This window comes from Morone saxatilis, unplaced genomic scaffold (assembly GCF_004916995.1).
Source record: "Morone saxatilis isolate NCDOM2014 unplaced genomic scaffold, NCSU_SB_2.0 Contig19, whole genome shotgun sequence".
NCBI classification, from domain to species: Eukaryota; Metazoa; Chordata; class Actinopteri; family Moronidae; genus Morone; species Morone saxatilis.
Genome location: NW_023339751.1, coordinates 4,461,118 through 4,483,373, shown reverse-complemented (window position 1 = coordinate 4,483,373; position 22,256 = coordinate 4,461,118). Strand labels below are relative to the sequence as shown.

Genomic DNA, 22,256 nt, shown 5'->3' with positions numbered 1-22,256 from the left:
CTCTAAATATTTAAAACACTAAACACAGCAGAAATTGATTTTTTTTTTAAATACAGTGTTGCTAGGACATTGTCTTCTAGCAATAAAATGCAAACATTATTAAAGAAATTCTGTCACTGGGATTATTTGGAATTAAAATAGGGGAATGAGGAAGGCATTACTAGTCTTCCAATCGACTATCCAATCAGAAGTACAGCTGGCAGCACAGGCAGGGGTGCAGCTAGAAATTCTGGGACCCCTGAAAACAACTTACTTATGACCCGAAAATAGTACATTTCTGCAAACATGTTCCAGGGCCTGTGTGCTATGTAGCTCTGGGTCCAATGAATCATCCTTTCATTTTGACAATATATAATGAATAATTTTTAAATGTATTTTAACTTTCTTGATCAGTGATTGCATTTAGTAAGAGTAATGGAACAATTTACATAGGTCGCTAATGGACCAATGGTTAAAACTTCTTCTTGTTGTTGTTACTTCTGCTACATCAAGTGGTTGTAGTATGAATGCAAACTTGACCAAATCAACATAAATATTGACAATTAAATTGTTTGAAAAATATTGTAGCAATATCCACTTTTATATGGTTAACAGTGTTCACAGTTAAAAACCCACTCAAAAGAACATATTTGGAACAGGATAGGTGGTGTTAATGAAGTGATACTTCTGCTTAACTGAAGGGGTTGTTGGTGTATATCAGGGAACCACTAATGTTAATGAGTATATTCTATAAATGGAGGATTTGCTACCCAGCTTGCTAGCAGCTTGACAGTTAAATCTATTCCATTCACAAATACATAGAGGTACTGCTTAAACCAAACTTATATAAATATATTCTAAATTATTAAACATGTTTTGACTTACAATCATAGAAATCTTATGAAAAAATAAATAAATAATAGCAGGTGAGACAGTTTCATAAAGTTTGTGGAAGGATTCTTGGTTCAGCTCAATCTCCACATGAACTGCTTCAGTCTAAGTGGAAATAGTGATTGAGTTATGGTCTACCAAAGAACTACATGCCCTTCAGCAAGGCATTTATCACACATCTGCTCAAGCAGAGCTGCTCGCTGGCCAGCGGCAGAAGCATGAGGATGTCCTGGATCCTGTGTAGCTCCACAGTGTGAATCTAACTGTGTAAGTGTTGGCTAAAAGGCACATGCATCTTCTGCAAATCGTACCTAGATAAAAATGGATTCCTTTACAACAGATGTTCTTACTTTCCCTCTTTCCAAGCTACAGGAAAATCAATTATACGTCTTTAATCTCTCTAAAAGACATGCGGCGCATTACATGCTGTGGAAAGTCTATTTGTTGGTCCGCTGATAACTATGTGTCATGATGTTTTTACAAGATAGCAGCCTAATCAGTACTAGCTCATTTTACACCTTGCTGAGCCCGAGTGCATGATTCACTTCAGCCGCATTACATTTACGGTATGAGGTGCACAATAGATTACACTGTGCTAATGATACACAATATGCTTCTTGAATTACTCCATTTTTCCAGCTTGTCCTCTCCTCAGCTCACTTGTTCAATGAAAAGAAGCGTTATTTTAGTCCCCAGGGATTAAAAGCAGAGAGATAGAGAATGGACAGATAGAGTCAATCAAGGCAGACCCCCACCTCAACACACAGACACTCCCCATACCTCCTCTCTTATGAACACAGACGCAGAGCTCTCAGGTCATTAAATACTGCAGCAGTCTACCTGTCACTCTGCAAGGCTTATCTTAATGCAACCCCAAATGTCTTAATGAGTTTGAGGCACAGATTCCCCAAGGTAACTACATAGATAAAACTCATATTCACATCAGAATGGACATAGCATGCCCAGACTTGCTGCAGTGGGACAAGAAACATGGGCCATTCTTAGGGTTTAAAGGTAACAATTTTTATGAAATCAAATCCCATTTTATAGTATTTATGGACTGTTTTTTTCTGCAATACTTATTCAGTGAATTTACATTGTGTAATTCCTTGTCTATAAAGTAGTTTTAATTGGTAGTGGCAGAGTCTGCCATTCTTGGGTTGGGGTCAGATTTGACTTTTTAACCCTCATCATACAACCATAAATGTTAGGAGTAATTTATTAATGTTCATCTTGGTTCACCAATGGAAAAAATCAACATCACCTTGTTTACTGGTGTTGATCACTTTCATAAGCTCAAAATTAAAATGCCTTTTGGACATTTATTAAATTTCTTCTTTAGGAGAATTTGTATGCAATCTTCTCCAACAAATCAATAACGCCCTCAGGATTTCCCTTGGCTCGAGATTCAAATTGAGTTTTAGCCTCATCTTCTCTTTTCCAACAATAAACTTTATTAAAAGACAAACTCCAATATGGTTTGGGCGCACTTTAAGGGCTCCAGGCTCCAAATGTCAAACAAAGTTGAAATAAATCAAGGCTTCATCCTTGATTCCATGGACAGAAGAGCCTAGCCTCTGTTTGAATTAATTTCCCTTTTATTGTAATTTACAGGTTGAGATGAAAATAGCAGGAAGTGCATCATTTACAGGCTGATGACAGAGGATACATTTTGTCTGTGTGGGGAAGGAAGGACAATGTGGATTGCAGTTACATAAGAAGAGCTAATGTCAGAGCTTGGAGAGGTAATGACATTCACAGCATGCCCCCCAATTTATCCTGCTGGGAAATAATTTTAATCACATTGATTCAAAGAGAGATACAGGGTAGAAGATGATGGTGGACTACATTACAAAAACTGGTACATTCACACAGGGAAAAGGTCTGGTTAACAGCCAACATAGTTATACTATACATGTGTCATTTATGTCTTTTGTTTGTAGTTTATGTCCTGTTACATTTCCAAGCTTAAAGACCTGTGAGAAGAGTACTCTCATCTAAATGACCAAAGGAGCAGGGGCTATTGAGAAGAGACAAAGCTCTAGAAATAGATAAATAGTTTGAAAGACCAACCATGTAGAAATGTCCAAAATGGACAAAAAGTAATGTTAAAGAAACAGTTTTTCTACAAAGGCAGACTCTCATCAGTGCTCCTATGAGAGCCAAGGCCCTCTGACACGATTTCTGGCCGGAAAACATGAGCTCTCTAAGTGCCCATAAATACAAGCCCTGAACTCAACACCGCCTGCTGGGTGCCTGGGGAGTACCTCATTCTGTTTTATCAGCTTGTTTGCTCTGTGTAGAGACATTATTGAGCAAAGGCATAATGGCTTCTATAGTAGCCAAACTACAGTATTAGAGATTAACTTACAACCTGGGAAGTCTTGAGATGAAGTCTTGAAGTTCTTAAGATAAAATCAAACTTTTGAAAAAGTAGGGATTTATAGCAGTGAGAGGCTTCATTTTTCTGCAAATAGTTTAAGTGTACATTATTGCTCAGTGGACCCACTGTAAGCCGTGTAGATCCACATTCATTTCCACATGGTGCAGACCATAACTACCACATAGTTTTGGCTATAAATATTTAAATCTGACCTTTTCTAACTTTTAAAATGTGTAGCTTTTTGCCTCTTCCCTGTTCCCCCTAATCAAAGCTCTGCATTTGGGCCAATTTATCATCAACAATTCCTATCTATCTCTGCTAGATGCATATTCTAAATCTGACAAGCCACAGCCAACGAAATAAAACTGAATTATTTCTCAAGATCTCCTCTCTCTTCCTTCCCCAGCTGAAACGCCTTGGAGATTTAGCACACAACAGCATCAACAACAATACGAGCAGCTAATTTGAAAGCTCTTGATTTACAATGCACTATGGGCAGAATCTGTGGCTATGGCCTCGGGAATAGATATCTTCTGCCACCCAGACAAAAAGTAGAAGAAGTCAAGAAATTCCTCCTTAATTAGTTCGATATGCTGTGAAGTAATGAAGCACACAGAAGAGTGGAACAGCTTAGTTGTATCAAATTCAGGCCAGCTAACATTTTCGGAGACTAAGTTTGAAAGTAATCATTTTGCTGAATCTTTGAGTGTATGTGTGTGGTGCTGTCTGTCTGAGTGTTTACTTGCATTAGCCTATCACAGATATAACCAAACAGAGGCTGAGTGCTTTCATCAATATTGATCGCATTATATCTGCTAGCAGGGGTTGGCCGAGCAGGAGCCAAATGCCGAGAGCCATTATTAAACTACAGTCACACAGCATTTATCTACAGGTGCAGGAGGCCACAGAGGGGCTTTAACACTGCATTGCTCTCTTAGCAGACAGAGTGTGTGACCTTCACCTCTCAAGAGAAATGGAAAATATCAGGGAGCTTTGTAATGTCCACGACACAGAGGCTCAAAGTCCCACACAGAGGTCTGTTCAGATGTGTTAGAGCTCGTCCTTCGTACGTGGTGAGGGTTAAGCCGTTTTCCTAACTTTACTTTACACCAGCACTGTTCACAGGTATGACTGCTAGAGTACCTGATGCAACCCAGAGACATTTTCAAAAGGACGCAGGGCATTGTGTTCGTTCACATTTGATTGCATATGCACTCTCAAGAGGTGCACTTTTGGCTCAGCTGAGCTAGGAGTGAGCTGTACGTGTGTAGTGAAGGGACTGAGGGAAAAAAAATGTAGCTGACCATCTGCTAGATCTGGAAAATAATTTGAAATGACTTTTCCCACCAAATCAGAGGTGGGCAATCATCACTGCCTTTCTTGCAGTCTGATGGCACTCACATGTCACTGACTACTTATTACTCCAATCATTTAATCATATAGCAGGGTGCTATTGAAAAGTGAATTATGAGATTTACAAAACTATTAGGATCAGAGGTTGTGTATAGAGTCTTGAGGGAAATTCCCATCCTGCTCTGTTCAGTGCAATGCATTCATTTAGCAATAGTAAATTCCCATTCCTCCTCTTACACACCCTCAGATCCAACTGGAGAATTTGGCCGTTCAATAAAGCTAAATGTTCAGTGGTGAATGTTGGACCTCAATATGTTGTACATGTAAAAATATGTATTGGAAGAAAAGACAGTGAGGCGAAAGATTCAAGGATAAATAATAAGAGATGTGAAGACAGAGAATGGTGGAGCACACTATTTTCTGGCTCTCTGATTCTTGGCCGAGTTCTGTCCCAGTGGTGGCTGGCACACAGACAGGATGTTCTGGAGTGGACAAATCATCAACATAGTGCTTGGACGGCCACTCAACGCCTCTTAAGATCTCTAGATTGTCTGACCGGAGGCCTTCGGTTGTTGCATAGACAGACAGTTTCCAATTAAAATATGGATCATCCCAAATTGTAGAATAAGCTATCCACAAATGTTAGGACAATGTAATAATATGTTTAAAATGCACTTTTTCTTGTACGCCTATAAGTAACTGATGAAGAACCAAAACCAAGAAAACAAATAAGCGTAGATACCTTTGAATACACTTTCTACTGTGTTGTACTATTTGGTAAATTTTACAGTGTCAGCAAAACAAATTGCCTGTACTGTATTGGGTTGGATTACAATGTGCAAGTATACCAACCTGGGAAAGTGGGTCAGCTAGACATATTTTATCCAAGTCTATGTAGGATGATGATATTAGGCATACACTAAATTGATATTTTTAGTTCACATAAGCTTTTCTAGAGTTGAGAAATGTGCTGGCACAATGTTTTAACCAAGAAAAGAGAGATTTATAATGATTGGTGGTTGAGTGTCACAGCAGGTGAGCTTACGTTTATCACAAATCCACAACTCACACACTGCTGGAAGGAAAAAGTACAGCACCGGTTTTGCTTAACTTTCCATTTCTTACTCCACACAGGAAAAAAAAACCCTGCGTTTGCTATTCCAGGAAAATCAAATCTAACTTCTCTGGCACGGCTGGATTAGAATAAAGACAACTGTGTATCTTTGATTTAATAAAGCACTGCTGCTGCAATTCGATTAGGGGTGGGTCACAGTGGAGAAAGAGGGGAGCCGACTGACAGACTGAGGACACATTCTTGATTTAATTATGCTGCTTTATTTCATTCATTATTGGACCCGTAGACCGGTTGGGCAGCGCTGCTGCCTTGACAACTTATGTGTGCTTATGTTAGTGATGTGCATAGCAGTTCTTGCCAGTGTACTGAATCATTAGAATCAATTTATTAAAAAGCTTTGTTCAAAAGATTCGTTCACCGAATCGTTCGGTGCTTGACTGGAGCTCCGACTGCATAGTCCCGCTCACTGAACTGAAGCATGGCTGAGCGTCCAGTTCAACTCGCTCTTACTGAGAACGGTTGTAAGCCAGTGAGCTGAGAACTTAGTTGTATAAGATAATGTTACGAACTAAAGGTGCTATAAAAATCTTACCCTATCATGTACAGCACATATGGGTGTGTCCAGAGGGCGGCCTGGGGTGGCACACAACTGCGCACACTACTACTTCCTACTTTGACTTCAAGACATGAGAGGGAGGGAGAGGGGCGGACGTGAGTGACTCAGCGAGTGTCTATTACTTACTCAGTGAGTGAGTGTAACCCTGAAGTTCACTCACAATTTAGACAGCTTTACTGAACCCCAAATTGTTCCCAATGGTGTGTGAGTGTGGGTATGGCTGAGCTTCGTATCAATGTGAGTGCTTTGGATAGAAAGTTCTGTATCGCTCCTGATGAGCAGTTGGCACCTTGCATGGCAGCCTCGGCCATCAGTGCGTGAATGGGTGAATATGACAAGTGTTATAAAGTGCCTTGAGGACCAGAAAAGCACCATTTATCATTTAGCTTCCAACTGAACTGACTGAGAAATTGTATCAGGACGTGATTCAGTTCAGTTCGTTTACCCAAAAGATTTGTTCTTTTGAACAAATCGTTCACAAATGACACAACACTAACTTACAGTATGTGTACTGCTGATTGTAGAGGGCTGGGAGAAAACTGCACTTTTTAGGAACAGAAGTTACAAACAATCTACAAGGTAGATTCCCACTGGATTCCAGAAACCTAAAAGCATGACATTCAAGGCTGCTTTTTTGGATGGAAAGGAACTGGACTGCAGGGGAATGTGTGGGAACAGAAGGCATTAAGCCTGGAGGTGAGGTAGTATAGTTGGTTATGGAAATGGATTTAAGGCTGAAGTTTGGAGAGAGAACTGAGGCCTGGAGATGGGCTCTGAGCTAAGGGAGTATTGTGCCTCTAAGGAGAAGCATATCAATTCTTAACCCTTTTTCAACATCATAGTCACAGCAGTAAACAGAGTTTAAAAAAATAGAAACAGATGAGTTAATTATATTAGCCAACAAATGAAGTCACACACCTGCTCTGTAGGAAAGCTACACTCGTAATATTAATAAGGTCGCCTGAATTTCGCATACAGCAAACTGCATAGCTAATATAAACATATTTAATCAACATAATTACTAGGATGTGTTCAAAACAGACATTGTGTATTTTCCTAGAGGCGTCTTATACCATACTCTGCTATGCAAGCCAGAATTCTGCGAGTGCAATAAATATCATATTCTCTGTCTCTGTTCGTGTTAGTGGTTACAGTCAGGGCCTTGACCGAACGTGTCAGGAATGCACAGCACTGGTCCTGTCACAGGCAGAGAGAGGAGGGGAGCGGGATAGATGCTGAATGACACTCAGCTAGCTCTGGCTTCCCTGGAGATATCCCTTCTCAAGTTGGCTAAAGGAGAGGAAAAAAAACCCCAAACATCATCCTTCTCTTTGTCACGCAAAACCCTGGTGGTGGATACAGTGAAAAATGCAGGGCCAGTCTCTTAATTTTAATTATCCATTCACACTGGCTAATTCAAGAAGGGATTTTAAGAAGCCATAATATAATGAGAAGCAAGGGCTGACTTGGTCAGACTACAGGTGTCTATTCACGATAAAAGCCCCGGAGACACTTTGAGAAAGGTCAGAGGCCCGTATTTGAGACAGGTATTAGGAAATGCAGTGGTCTGAAGCTGGCAGGACATGGCCAAAGGGACACAGAGGGATTGGGGAGTCAGGGAAGCATGGTGGGGGGGCATGGTGAGATAAGTTTCCAAGCCACAGCAGGAAAGAAAGGAGCCAGGCAGCTATGCACAGATGATTTGCCATCAGGCTTTGCAAATGCTCCACAGGTCCACAGCTTTTATTCATTGAGCTTGCTGAGTTAATGCATCGACTTTGCTGGCCCATTGGAGTCAGCTCATCAGATTTGTTGAGCTTTCTCTCTTTTTTGCACTGAATAGTCACCCTCAGATGCTTCCGCAGTACTGTAGTGCATAGGAGTGTTGCAGTTCACTTCTCTAGTGCACCCATCTCTTCTCATCTCCATGAAATTTAGTCGTTCACTTTCTACTTTTGCAACTACAAATTTTGACAATAACAGATACTGCATTTAAGGACACAGTTAAAAGCTTTGTGAAATATGCTTATTCAATTCATTGAATGTCAAGTACAGATTTAAGCTGGAAGGCAATTAGCTCAGCATAGCATGACTAGGAACAGCAGGAAACCTCTAAACCTCCTGTGGTAGAAATCTTACCGGGAATTTGATGGAAATATCAGTTTGGTCTCTCTGCATTCAGTTGACAGACTGGTCTGGGATATGTTCAATTCACCCAGGAGGGGGAGGTAAAAAAGGTCCGGCAACGAGAAATGTGCTTCCCGGTAATATGTTGTTTTAAAGGCCTTTTTCACAGCAGAAATGTTGACTTGTCATAGCAGGAAAAGCACAGGTGTTACCAATAACATTATGATGGGTGTCACATTATAAAAGTGAACCACCATGCAAAATAGGACCCTGAAACTGAAGCAGCTAAATTGAATTAATGGATTCAGTAAAAGGTGAAAATAACAATCGATGAACCGCCATGTTACTAAAGTAACCCGGAACAGACAAACCGCTTTGGATATCTAGCCTATTCAGTTGGTTGCAGTCTGCACTGTTAGATGCCACTAAATCTTACATACTGGTCATTCTATAGTAATATTTTACACCTGCCTTGGTGCCTACTGTGACATGTAGCTTGTTCTGTTCACATGTCTAAATGTGCTTGCCTGGGGCTAATTCTAGCCCCAGGCAAGCCTACATTTGGGAATAGGCTAACGTTAAGCTAGTTCAGTAAGACAACTCATGTTTGAAATGTTTATTACAGCAGTATAGCATATTTAGATTTTGGCGTCTAGGCTCCGACCTCATCACTCCCCGCAGATATGTTTACATAGAGATATTTGGGAGTGATGAGCAAACACATTAAACCCCTAGCAAATACGGATACAGGGCAACAGCGGGCATTGACAGAGCAGAGGGAGAGCTGGGAAATTGTGCAGTTTAAATAGACCGCCAGATTGGAAGGGTGCGCTTGGTTAGTGATTATGGAGTGAGGCATGTCATAGCATAGCAGTGCAGCTCAAGTTGACTGCCTGAACTAGCTCGCAGGCTTCGCTCCATTTGTTGGTGGTAAGGTGGCTGCTTGTTAAACCCTAAGGTTCCCTACAGAAGATGTGGTGTGTGGGTGTCGTAGCTTTAGATGTGTTTTAAGACTCATTTGGCAGAGCTGGACTAATGTAATTAGTAATGTAACTACATTTGTGGTTGAGTAATAATGTTATTTTTTACTACTATGCAATGAGTAACTGATTAGGTTTTTCAGGTAACATGTCTGACACTGACCTTTTGTTTCTAGCTCATATTCAGACATTAGAGTGCCATCAGTCTTATTATCTAATTCTCTCTCCCACAGCTTACATAAAATGCCTTCTGTTCATCTCTTTCTGTTAAAGCTACCATTTATTAAGAAATTGGCAGTCCTTTCCATTTGACAATTAATTTCAAAACGGCTACTCTTGAAAGAAGCCTAACTCTAACTCTAACTAACTCTACTAACTTAAAATCTTTTTTAGATATACTCCTCCGTTGCCCATACATGTGCTTGTTAACAGCGCTGTTTTGTTTTCTGGTGGATATGTCTAGTGGCAGAATAACTGACATCTGGTCACCTCAGAGGTTAAAGAATCTGTTTTCATCTCGAAAAAGGCACCTAGTGTTTTGAGACTCAGCAAAAGGTATGTAAAGACACTTGGGTGTGTGTGTATATGTGTGTTTTTGCTTGTGTGTGGAGTTTATTAAGTCAGACATGAGAGTAACCATGCTTGTAGGGAAAAAGACAGAGGAAGGGAGGGAGAGAGGTGGAAAGAATTAGACAGAGACACCCTGATCAGTCACACTGGCTGTGAGGTTGGATACAGATATGGGCCTGGGACACAAGGCTGACATTTATCAGTGTTGTAATGCTCACTGCTCATCCTGGCAAATGTCAAAGTCGACAGCAACAGGAGAGATATTCCAGCCTTGTCCTCTTTGTTCATTTAAAGGAAGGGTGAAAATGCACACGCCTCAACAGCATCCACACAGTGTTAAAGCTGGTCATTAGCAGCTTCAGAAGCCAAGGTGCACTAATAGATGCCCACAGACATATACACACTTGTGTATGCTGGAAGACAGACTCACAGATACATACTGAACATGCACACACATAAACAGAGATCTCAATACACAAATACTTTTTCTTACAAACATGAGCAAATACACATTGCAGGTCCCTGCCTTATGTACAGTATAGCTTAAAGGCCCTGTTCAGATATTCTGTCTGACTAGACATCTGCTCAGGTTGAATGTGGGTGAAGCTATATTAGAATTATGTGAGGTCACCAAACTCCATGCGCTAATATGGGTGATGAAGGCAACTGAAGTGGGGTGGATGTCAATCAAGCCCACACAGTCTTAAGAAGAGCTCTGATCAACCAAACTAATTGAAATCACCTGTGTGGGTTTACTTGGGTGTGAATAGCTTTCAGCTGGTGTCTCACTTGGTCTCAACGGCTGCCTTACAGTAAAGTGAAACCATTAAATGAACTATGAATGGAAAATCATATTGATCTTATTTCTCAAATGAAACTCTTCAGCATGATTGGTCATCCCTGACAGGTTGTCACATTAGAGGTATTTGTATGAAATTCGTTTGACGTACAGATGTAGTTAGAGTAATAGCATAAACAACGTATCTTTTTCATTGAAGTTCCAGGGAGATTCAGAAACATCTTTACATAGAACTAATTGGATTTAAAGGTCCAGTGTGTTGGCAGAAATTAGTATTCATTAGTGTATAATCACCTGAAAATAAGAATCATTGTGTTTTCGTTAACTTAGAATGAAACATTTTTGTTTTTTAAAACATTGAAAATAGATATCCCAAGCAAAGTTATGGTATGATAGTGTTTACAAGCATAACTTCCACATTCAGTGCCATGTTAACACTATAAAGGCTTTGGATTGGTTCTGTTATGCAAGGTTTTTTCTCTCTCATTGTTTCCACCCAGTTTTAGCAATGAAAGCCCGGAGAAAGTCCTCAGTCTTTATTAAGTAAAGCTGGATGGTGAGTCTAATAGTTGTTTATTGACTCTAATTGTAAACCTGATCCAGTCTCTATCAGTCAGTCATATTATGATGACTGATTTTTTAATCTTTACAACTGAAATGTGCACCATTGATAGAATATGTGTATGTCATGAGTAATAATTAAAGAGACTGTCTGATACAGTGGGCCAATTGGAGAAATAGCATTGTGTGCCTTGAGTGAGAGAGTTTTTATTTTTATTTTTTATCATCGGATTTCATCAGAAGATCCAATTTTTTTTTTGCTTTACTTTAACAGTTCATGTCTCCCCATATTTCTCCCTCAACACTGTCATACAGCTTTGCCTTTTTCATTTGTGTCTTCGCTAGTCTTGCAGCATAAATGAGAAAGCTGAATATTTTTGATATGTTTTTATTTTAGATTTGTTAGTGTGGTGCCCAATGTTCGATATGTGCTTCTTCCTGCTGTCAAAAGTAAAACTCTGTGTATGTGGGTGGAAATATAATGAGTTATTGCATGTGGAGGGTCTTGTCTTTCTCAATAATACCCACATCTGTTCCCAGCTTAAGCAAAGCTGATATACATTTAAAGTTGGTCACAAAATGTTTTTTTTTCTTTGACAATATTTTTTTTCTGTAACACAATGGTTGTTTATCTTAAAGTTATAGAAGTTGTCAGAGACTTTGTCGTTGTCTTTACCTCTTTCCTCTCTTCTATTATGACATACTATATGCTGTGTGTGATACACCTTGCTGTGGCAGAAAGTGAGCTATCAGTCCGCAGTGCATTGTCTAAAGGAAACCACGGAGGAGTCATCAAGGAAAGAGTCTGGTCTGACAGCAAAACCCAGGGGCCTGAGAGGGACACACACACACAGACGTGATGAAACCTTCTCCAGAAGGAGAGGGGCTTGCTTGTTATATATTTTGAGATTTGGGCCAGGAGACTGGTGCATGTGTGAGTGTGTGTGTTGGAGGAAGGCTCTTTCATCTCCTCAGCCCCTCATCTGTCTTTGTACAGATAAGGGTATGAAGCTGAAAATGACAGTAATGGAGGAGATCTAAGAAAATACCTGAGAAAGGGGCAATGGAGAGAAGAAGTGACAGAGAGAGAAGGTGAGAGAGACACGGAAGGTATAAGAATAGAAATATCACGATGGGAGGAAGTGTAAAGCAGTGCCGGGATCTTTCTCTCTGCTTCGACAGAAAGTTTCACATTCACACTCTGTCCACACCTCTGACGTCTACAGCATTCCTCCACCAACTGTTTCACATATTTTATCATCTACAAGAGAAATAGGGGACATTTTTACAAAAAGTCTTATCTACATATTCTTTATTGCTGCGATTTCATTTTGTACTTGAGTCTTTCTTTCAAATGAATTGAGCTTTCACTGAGGATTTCTTTACAGTTTTGTTAAAATAACACATCTTTTCATCATAAAACAGTTCTCTTACCACTTTACTCTATCATTTCAAGCGTGTTTCAAACATCTGAAACAGAGGTTCAAGTATCATTCAGTTTATGGACTGATAGTAATTGATTGCACAGCCAGAATCATGTGACATGCCCTTATTTATTTAGGGGTAAAAGAGATGGGATTGTTGGATGCAATGTGACCATGATGAAGGAATTAGTTTGTCATAAAGGTCGTCCAAACAATGAATAACCTTTTAACAGAATAGCATGTCGCAGTAAGAACCATTTCCTAAGGATCAGTGATGTCAAATTTAATTGTATAATAGTAGGAGTTGAATTCCAGCACATACATTTCCAGCTGAAAAATGGCATTTAAGAAATGCCCACCAGCATAAGCGCAATCATTACTGTGACTGTCGTCTTAATGACTGGATTTCTGACTAAATGCCTCCTGTAAACATGACTAATTTTCTTAATTTCACTTTGTAAATGAGGGCTATGGGGGTGGGCTGGGAATTAAGTCAGATTCGTGATGAAGACTGCAACTCTACAGAAATATAAATAAATGATTAATTCTACATGTTTTGAAATACATGTCACTAATAACTACACCATTAAGTAAAGAAAATTGGTTATGATTTCCCCCCAAATTGTTTGTGATTTGCTTTGATTGTCTGGGAATTAATGGATGAATGTTTGTACAAGATTTCATGGCAATCCATCCAAGAGCTGTTGAGATATTTAATTTTTTGCTTTTTCTGTCCTACCATTTTTGTGCCTACAGCAAATTCTCATCATCTAATGGATAAGTTGACCCACAGGGCAAGCTCTGCAAAAACTTGCTATATTCCTTTAAGAATAAATGGTGAAAAGGACACACACAGAGGGACTGAAGGATCTGAAGCCCATGGAGGGATAAAGAGATGGGGTTGGATAGATGACAGCAGGGACAGCAAGCATAATGAGCTGATCAAACGATTGTGGGGAATGAAATGCCAGAGTAGCTTAGAGCGGTGACAGACTGAGCTGTCAGGGAATCCCTGGTCTTGGTGTGATAGTCAGCTGCCTCATTGGAATCACAGTTATTTCTGCCCCAGCACCTGCAGAGTTTGCTGATCCACACTTTTCTGTCTCCCCTCCTCTATCCTTCTGCTAAACACAAACAACTCCATTCTGTCCATTTTCTCTGTCTGTATTCTGTCTGCCTTTCCCATTTATCAGTTTTCCCATCCTTCTTATCCTCCATTATTCCACGTTGCTTTCACAGAACTCTCAGATTCTGAATTCACCATGGTCACTAATCAAATTTGGCATACAACACACAAGTCATCTTTAAAACCTCATACATCTGGCATTGTGTCCCATCTGTACTTTCACTCAGGCTTTTACCTGTACTTGTCGAATTATCTTTCTTTTGTTTGGTTTAATTGGATTTCCCTGAACAGACTGCCACTATTCAAAAGCTACACCTTTAAGAACTAAGTAATTAATCAGGTTGATTTTACATAATCAAGTACAACAATGGGTTTTCTCCCTGTGCTTTTCAGACAAAGATCAATGCATGAGGTCACACTCTTTTCTGTCATTGTTTTCACCCTGTCTCTGGTCAATTTGTGTCAACAGCCTCTAGTCGGAAAGTGTTTCTATGTCCCTCCAGCCACAGTCAGTTGTCAAGTCTGCAATCTCAATTTTTCCTTCTTCTCCAAGATAATGAGGGTTACAGATTGGATGACCTGTGATTCAATGCCTCAGATGTTGGCTGCCAAAATTAAGAAACGCAGCCAGAGAATACACTGTAATAAACATGCAGGCAGTGGTAACTGCAGATTGCTTGAGCTAGAGATGTGTCACATTCTTGAGAAGTTATTTCTGGCCACAATAGAACAGAAAAAATCTAAATAAACTAAAAGTGACAAAAGTGTGTAAATGGGCAAACAGTTTCGACATGAGTCCTCTTTCTCACTCCCTGATGAATATAATTCCAGTGTTCATGTGCCTTTTGAAGTCAACCAGCTTCTGATAAAAATGCCTAGATCTTAATGCTAGATGTTGGACTTCCTTCGTCAGCAACTCCTCTACTTCAGCTTTCTGCCATTACCCACTGTGCAGGTATAGTAAAATCAGCTTGAGTGAGCTTGTTTGCTCTGAGATTTTGCCCAAGGGAAGAGCAGTTTGGACTAAACCATATAGACCGCTGAAATAAAACAAAGCACTAAAAGCTTAAAAGCTGCTGAGTCAAAATCCTTTCAGTTTACAGGATTAATATTAAACACCATTTAATAGAGCTTTAAAGGAGCACTCACACCTGTGGCTCTTGGCTGAACATTTTGTATCAGAAAAGCATACTATACTATTAAAGTTTTATCATTTTAATATTTTATTATTAATATTTAAGTGTCAGTACATTACCAGAAAAAACCCTTTTACCCTTTTAAAGTTAGGATCCTTCAAACTTTCACGAAATCAGACCGCAATTTGAATTCTGTTCTGCATTTTTCTGCAATAGGCATTGAATGTATTTATATTCTTTAATTTCTTCTAAATATATTTCTTTTTTTATTGTTAGGGACAGAGTCTGCCAATGCTGCTAATTCACATTGCCTACGATAGAAGGTCTAGAGATTTACTTAGAAAAAATACCCATAATTCATCAGAATTTTTTTCTGATTGATAACAGCCTCACTGTTCAGTGTTAACTCTCTTTTGTAAAATATATAAATGCGCAGTAGGTAATTTCTGACGGAAGGGGTCTGTCAATCAAGACGATAACAAAATGTGAACTCTCATGACATTGTGAAGTACTCATTGTTAAACAACCACCTTTGTGGATGAAAATCTATTTGACCAGACGCAGGCAGAAATCATGTTCACGGACGAGGTATTAAAGTTTTATTCCGTCAGGTTTATTCAATGCAATTCCAATGAAATAGCCCCAAGTAACGCCAGTGGCTAGCTAGTTCACCAGCTTACTTCTTAACTCCATGATGTATTCTGTGTTTCCCCAGAAGTTGCAGTTACATTGGGTAGGGGTGATATGATGCCCTTGATAGACAACCAAATAAAACACCCCTTACCTTGAATTAAATGACAGATTTTTTCTGGTTTAAAACATTGTTGGAAACATTTGTGATAATGTAAGTCTGCGACTCCACAAAATGTATAATATAGGTCTAGTCTTTCATAGACATATTGAGCAAGTGTTACATATTTTGGCTTTAAATTATGGCTAATGCAAACATCCTGTTGCAGGGTGACTTTTATTGTGAAGCAGTCACAGAAAAAGCAGTTTCAACGTGGTTAGCCCTGACCAGGATCCGTTTTAAAAAAAAAACATCTAATGAGCAAGACAAAATGTCCTTTTTGGCAGTTTTTCATCAGCATATTATTTAAAGAACAAGAGTGTGGCTCTTGGAGCAGCCACAGTGAACTCTTCTAGGCAGAGCTGCAGGTGACAGGCTGCGCACCTCCAACCCCTTAGCATGTATTTCTGAGCATCCCACTAAGTGTTTGTTGCAATATTTAACTATGTGTTAACCATGGGTGTTAAAAGTCATCCAGGACTGAAATTTTAAGGATTACAACTTTAGGTTTTTCATCATTAATCCAATAACTATAACAGAAATAACATCCTCTCCTAGATTAAAAATACTTAACTGTTCACATCAGCAACACAGATATAATGTGCTCTGATGACACTGCAGCAAATCCTCTTCAAAGAGATTTTCTCCTTCAGAAACCAGAGTGCAAGAGCCCCCATCCTTAACATGCAAGCTAAACAACCCGCTTATTCTTAAACAGTCTAAGGCCTGACATTCTACTCTTCCCGATCTCACAAGGCTTTCTGAGACTTGCCAAGGCTCTGGGCTGTATCCCAGGGCTGCTCCTAAGCCGTCCTCTGAGAGAGGAGGATGATATGCAGCGCCGAACACTGTTTTGAAGGATGACTGGTGTTGTTTTAGAGCACGTGCTGTTAACCTCATTTGACAACAACTATATTATAATCCTTAACATTCCAAGATCAAATCAATGACAGAGGGTATTTAGCTCATCTCATATTGGACATTCTGGCAGGCGTTGATGCAAATACATGCAATACAAGAAATTCCTACTCATTCACCATAAGTATCTGCAATAAAAGAGTCTATTCAGCTTTAATCCAAATAGTTCCTCAAGGCACAAACAAATCTATTCTGTTTTGTTGCGTACATTATCCCATAAAACTGCCCTCTTCTGTGGCCAATCGCTCCATCACAAAGCTTTTAGATTACCCAGGAGTTCTCAGAGTGGTTTTGGTGCCTCTTTATTGGATGTGCCTCAGTTCTTAATCTGTAAAATCTACACACAATCTAGATCTTCCTTACTCCATGTCCTCCGTCTTATCTTCCACCTCTGTCTGTTTCTCTTTTGGCTCTGTGTCCTTCTTGCTTTACCTCCTGTTCTCCTTTGAGCCAGTGTTCTGATATTCACTGGAATGTATCTGCTTATTCAAGTGTCCAACTATAAACTGAGGAACAAACACACAGAAACTTAAACTCTGAGCTTGTTTTGATTGATTGAGGACACGAGCTGTACCACACAGCCACTCAAGGAAGAAATGACTTCTTGGTATTTGTCTAAGCTTCTTGCTTGTTTTGCTCCAGATTACAAGGAAAGTGAAATAGCACCAATCTCATTATCCTCTCTTCCTATGTTGAGTGGCGTACTGCAGAAGAATTTTTTTTTTTTTAATCTTTATCTGATTTAGTTTTCATTAGTTTTTTCCATTTTGTTAAATGTCAAAGATCCATTTCCATTTAGATTGAACTTTTTTGCTTTACACTTGAGAGATGTGTGACTGTGGAGCCCACCAAGCTAGGGTGACTGCATGGTATTAGCAGTTTGATGGCACAGGGTCGACGTCACACCACCACTAAGGTCAGTGCACCGCCTGAGGGCTGGAACAGACGGGCAGCTTGGCGGACAAGGGCAAATAAAAAGTAATACTCCCTTAAAGGCGGGTCATCTCTGACAAAATTTGGATGTGAATAATGCAGGTTTAAAATGCCCCACAATACAGAAACAGTCCTCGGAGACTACAGAGATGTAGTTTACTGTGTGGTGGAGAAAAACTAAAACAGTTTGTGTGGGTGATCAGCCAAGCTCAAATAATAAGTTATGTATTTTGGTGTTACAGTAAGCATTATTTAATCAAAGACAAAAAGAATGACAGAACTTGCATGTGTGATCTCTGATTAACGACATCTCTCTGATGCATTCATATCTACTTATGAGCCAAAACTAAAGGATTAATTCATTCATTTTCAGCCTCCCTTGGTACGTGTTCACAATTATGAAGGAATGTCAACAGCAAATGAGAAAATCAGTTCTTTTTTTTCTTCTTCCAGTGACTCAAATTTAATACTGAGCTGCAGAGGTAGGAAGCAATACAATTATGTTCTAATGTGAGATGCAAGATTTTAATTAAGCAATGGAGCAAGGAAATACATGACTCCTAAATCTTACTGGTAAACATACAAAGATAAGGCTGCAATTTTCCTGCAAAGATAAAACCACAGTACGCTATACCTACACTGAACAGCAGAGACGAAAGGTGGCAGCTAAAAACTGTCCTTTACACCTCCAGAGAAGAAAACAACAGATTCTAGTTGACCCCAATTATCTTGCCTTCATTTCGGGCTTTGAGGTGAAAAAAGAACAGGGAACTGCTGCTCTACAGGGCCAGAGGGCAGCTCTCTCTGATCTGCCGGGCAAAAACCTAGTTCAATACAGCAATTACTGCCGGTCCCAAAGAGACCAAATGCTCCCTATGATTGAAACTTGTTCTTTTGCTGTCAAAAATAAAAGCTCTCAATCTTGAGTGTAGAGCCTGAAATCTTCTGCTATCTTTCTTAAATTCTATTTAAAAAATTTAATTAACTAAATGCTATAATAAGGCTTGCGTGGCTCCTTGTTACACCAACATTTATCACTATCCAATAACAACTGCCCATGTGGTCGTGCTTAAATGTCACAACCCTCCCAAAGCTGCACAATACAGAGAAGGTATGAAGATGACATGAAGGATTTGATGTTGCATGGCTGTAAACCTGGCTGTGTAACCAAATTAATTTAATGTCTTATACTCAGTTCAGAGGCATAACTGTGTAAGTACTTAGCAGATCAAGTTTACTGATGGGGCCCCACAACAAACACCGTTTATTTGTCTTAGCTTGGTTTTTGTGTAGTGAGGAGGAAATATGGTGAGTAAAACTCAATTCATTACAGTGATCAAGGACTTTCTGACTGGGGCTCTCTGTGGCAAAATACAGCAGTTAGTCGATGATGATGACATTATTTTGTGAAATTGTTTTTTATGTGGCCTCCAGCTCTGACACACAATAACAAATCAGCCACAAATGTGAATCCTGCAGACTCACACACAAAGGGCTACATCAGGAGGCTACAGTGTAATAGTCTGAAGCCTCCTCTCTGACATGTTTCATTCTTTAGACTGATCCATCCAGTTGAGTTTTCCCACGTCAAACACTGTGAATGGTGCAGCATCATCTTAGCTGTATAATCCTTTTAGAGTGACAGCACACATACAATAGCACTTAGCCCAAAGACAGATATTAACGGTAATGTACACAGGCTATGCAGGCAGTGTATCTACACACCACAAATCAGAGGAGCTGATTTTTGTTAATTTTTATACTTTTTTTTTTTTTCCTCCAGAGAAAAGTCATTTCAGATAACAGAACCTGGAGCTTTTTTCAGATCCTATGAAGGAGAAAATCAATAAATGATACAATCATGATGCAAACAAGGCTTAGTACTACCTTCAGGCGAGGCAAACAATTAATAATTCATATTTATGTTAGTTTTGAGGGCTGCGCCTGTGAGACACAACCTTGCAAAGTGTCATAAATATCACACAGTGTTGGGCTTCCTTTGTACTACTGTCTATTTCTTGGGGAGTGAAGTGGTCACAGAAGCTGCTTCTGAACACCTCTAATCAGAAATAAAATGTTACCAGGATATTTCCCAAGTGTCATCAGAGAATAGTAACACACTGATTTATGGTATAGAGTAAAATGCTGCCGGATATCCTACTTAACTGGGCTTTTTTTTAACAACCTGTTAACGCAGCGTCTGTCTACTGTCGTTGAGCAGTTATCTGTCCATGAACCGCGGCTCAGCACCGGGACCTGTTCGTCCAGAACCACACCGCCGCATAGCAACCTGAATACAGCAGTTCGGCGTCTAAAGCATGAAAAGGCGCATGGATAACACCAGTCATGAATGTCTGAATGAATGTCATCGTCAGGATGACGATGCCAGACTACATTGATCAGAGAACAGAAAACTCGGCAGGTTGAGGCTTTACTTACACAAAAACTCCGAAAAGCAGAACTCGGATGCCAATCTCCAGAGCCAGCTCTCGCATGTTTTTCCTCCGGTCCGGGGGTGACACGTTCATGATGCTGAGATAATCCGTCAAGTGAAATGGACAAAGGCAGGTCCTGGTCAGTTCTGAAGGTTGCTCACTTTGCACAGCGAGCGCTTCCAGACGCGGTGCTCTGATCACACATGCCGTGCGCCTCCATTGCGACTCGGTCACCTGAAGCAGTCTCTCCTTTATCCTCGCCTCTCCGCTGGTCTCCGTCTGTTTCAGTCCCCTCGGGCGAATTTCTTTATCCCAACTCTGTTGCTGACAGCTGCCTCTCTGTAGAGTCAAAGTCTCCTTCCTCCCACTCCTTCAATTACTTAAACTGGGTTGGACTTCTGGGAGCTGAGGACATCTGCAAACATAAGAGAGGTGGCAGAGTACTGAGGGTGAAAGTGATGGGAGAGAGCAAAGTAAAGAGAGGAGACTCTGAGCGTCGTATAGTCAGCTCCCCTCTCTCTCTCTCTCTCTCTCTCTCTCTCTCTTTCATTCCTTGGCTTCACTTTGGAGAATCAGTAGAAGTTTCTGGAGCACCACTCAGTCCTTCACAGGAGGCCAGATGAATAAATTCAGTGCTCCTGCTCAGTGGGGGTGTAGCATAAAATTCTGTACCCTGTATATAGGCATTCTCAATGAGCCCCATCTACTGCTATTCATTCTAGTATATTTGTGCTCACATAGGCCCTATGTGCCCCCCTTTGGCCCACAGTCCTACACCCCTGCCAGTAATGCAATACTGCCATGCATGGAATTTCTTCTTGTCTAGTCTATAGCCAACACATTGCTCCCGAACAAACATCTCCTCATAAATAATGAAGCACTCACAGTAAATGTGACGACCCCCCCAGTGGTACAGTCTGGGTAGGTGTTCATGACCGTAACATTGTCACAACGGCTGAATGGCTGGCATCAGGCAGTCGGCTCAACACTCAGCCTGACATATAATATTACATTATCGTGCCAAAAGAAGGCCGGTTCACGGGAGTCCTGCTCTCCGTTGGCTCTTCCCCATACTTTCCAATCAAACCGCTATGAAGATTCAAGCACCTCAGGGTCTATGCAGCCAGGCAGTGATAAAGGAGCACAGGCAGCAGCATACCTACGGGCCAGGAAACCTGGCCAGTACTTCATAGACACACATGAATATTTGATGCCTTCTAAAACTGGCCTTCCTGCATTACCTGCCATTCCAAGATTCAGCTCTGTGTGTATGTGAATATGTGTGTGTGCATGTGTGTCAAAGAGAGGGAGAGACCATCGTGGAAAAAGCCCCTGACCCAAAAACTTTTCCACCGCCTTTCTAGGTCACAAGCTTCACAAGCTGGAAACTGAATCTGCAGATGCAATTTAGAAATGGTGCATTCTTGCTGGTTAACAAAGGCATCCTGTTAGCTACGAATGACAAAGATAAATGAATTTATACATGCACACTCACAAACATACACACACAGAGTCAGGTACACGGTGGAGGTTTTGATCTATTTCTTTGTTTCATACAGTAGAGTTTGGGGGTGATGTGCCTGAAGTCTTTGCCAGCTCACTAATAAGAACAAAACAAAACAAGAGGAGACGTAAAATGGTGATAGGTTAGGAGGTGAGAACTAACTTCAAAGCTTTCTGGCAGCCATCAGACTTTTCAGCTTTTAGAGAGTGTGGCATGTTTATTACAAGCTATCAACATGGTTTTACCTCACAGCATCACAGCAGTCGTGATTCAGATGATTCACTCTGGTCAGGAGGGTTTTCCAGACCCTTCCGAGCATTGGCACAGGACTACATAAACACTCATTTATAGGACAGAAAAATATTACTTTGCTCTTTCTGGTTAATACCATTCTGACTTATTCTTTGTTGTCAAAAAGAAAACATGTAAGAGTTATATGAAAACGCACATCTTTCCTTTTCATCTCTACTCTTTTATTAAGTTTAATTGCAATCAGCATTTTTATATTAGTTCTTTTTCTTTCTTTCTCTGCAGTATAGACTATGAGTCACATTCCCTGAGGTTGTGGAAAGACTGCAAGGTTAGACATATGGCAAACCCTAAAATAGGTCGTACTTAAATAAATCAAAGTTGAATACGTTGTTACAAAGAGCTAC

General features: G+C 40.2%; 1 protein-coding gene across 2 annotated transcripts in view; it reads right to left on the bottom strand.

The window, feature by feature from the left end:
- plpp4 (phospholipid phosphatase 4) overlaps positions 1 to 20,393 on the bottom strand; it is a 40,573-nt gene extending 20,180 nt beyond the window's left edge. Inside the window, exon 1 of one of the 2 annotated variants that reach the window (XM_035663749.1) lies at positions 20,101 to 20,393. In XM_035663749.1, the coding sequence (XP_035519642.1) occupies positions 20,101 to 20,189 (89 nt within the window). In that variant the 5' untranslated portion in view covers positions 20,190 to 20,393. Of the gene's footprint in view, positions 1 to 8,250; positions 8,290 to 20,100 lie in introns of those variants that run through there. The other variant, XM_035663750.1, reaches the window with a different exon arrangement.
- Between the last annotated feature and the right edge of the window lie 1,863 nt (positions 20,394 to 22,256).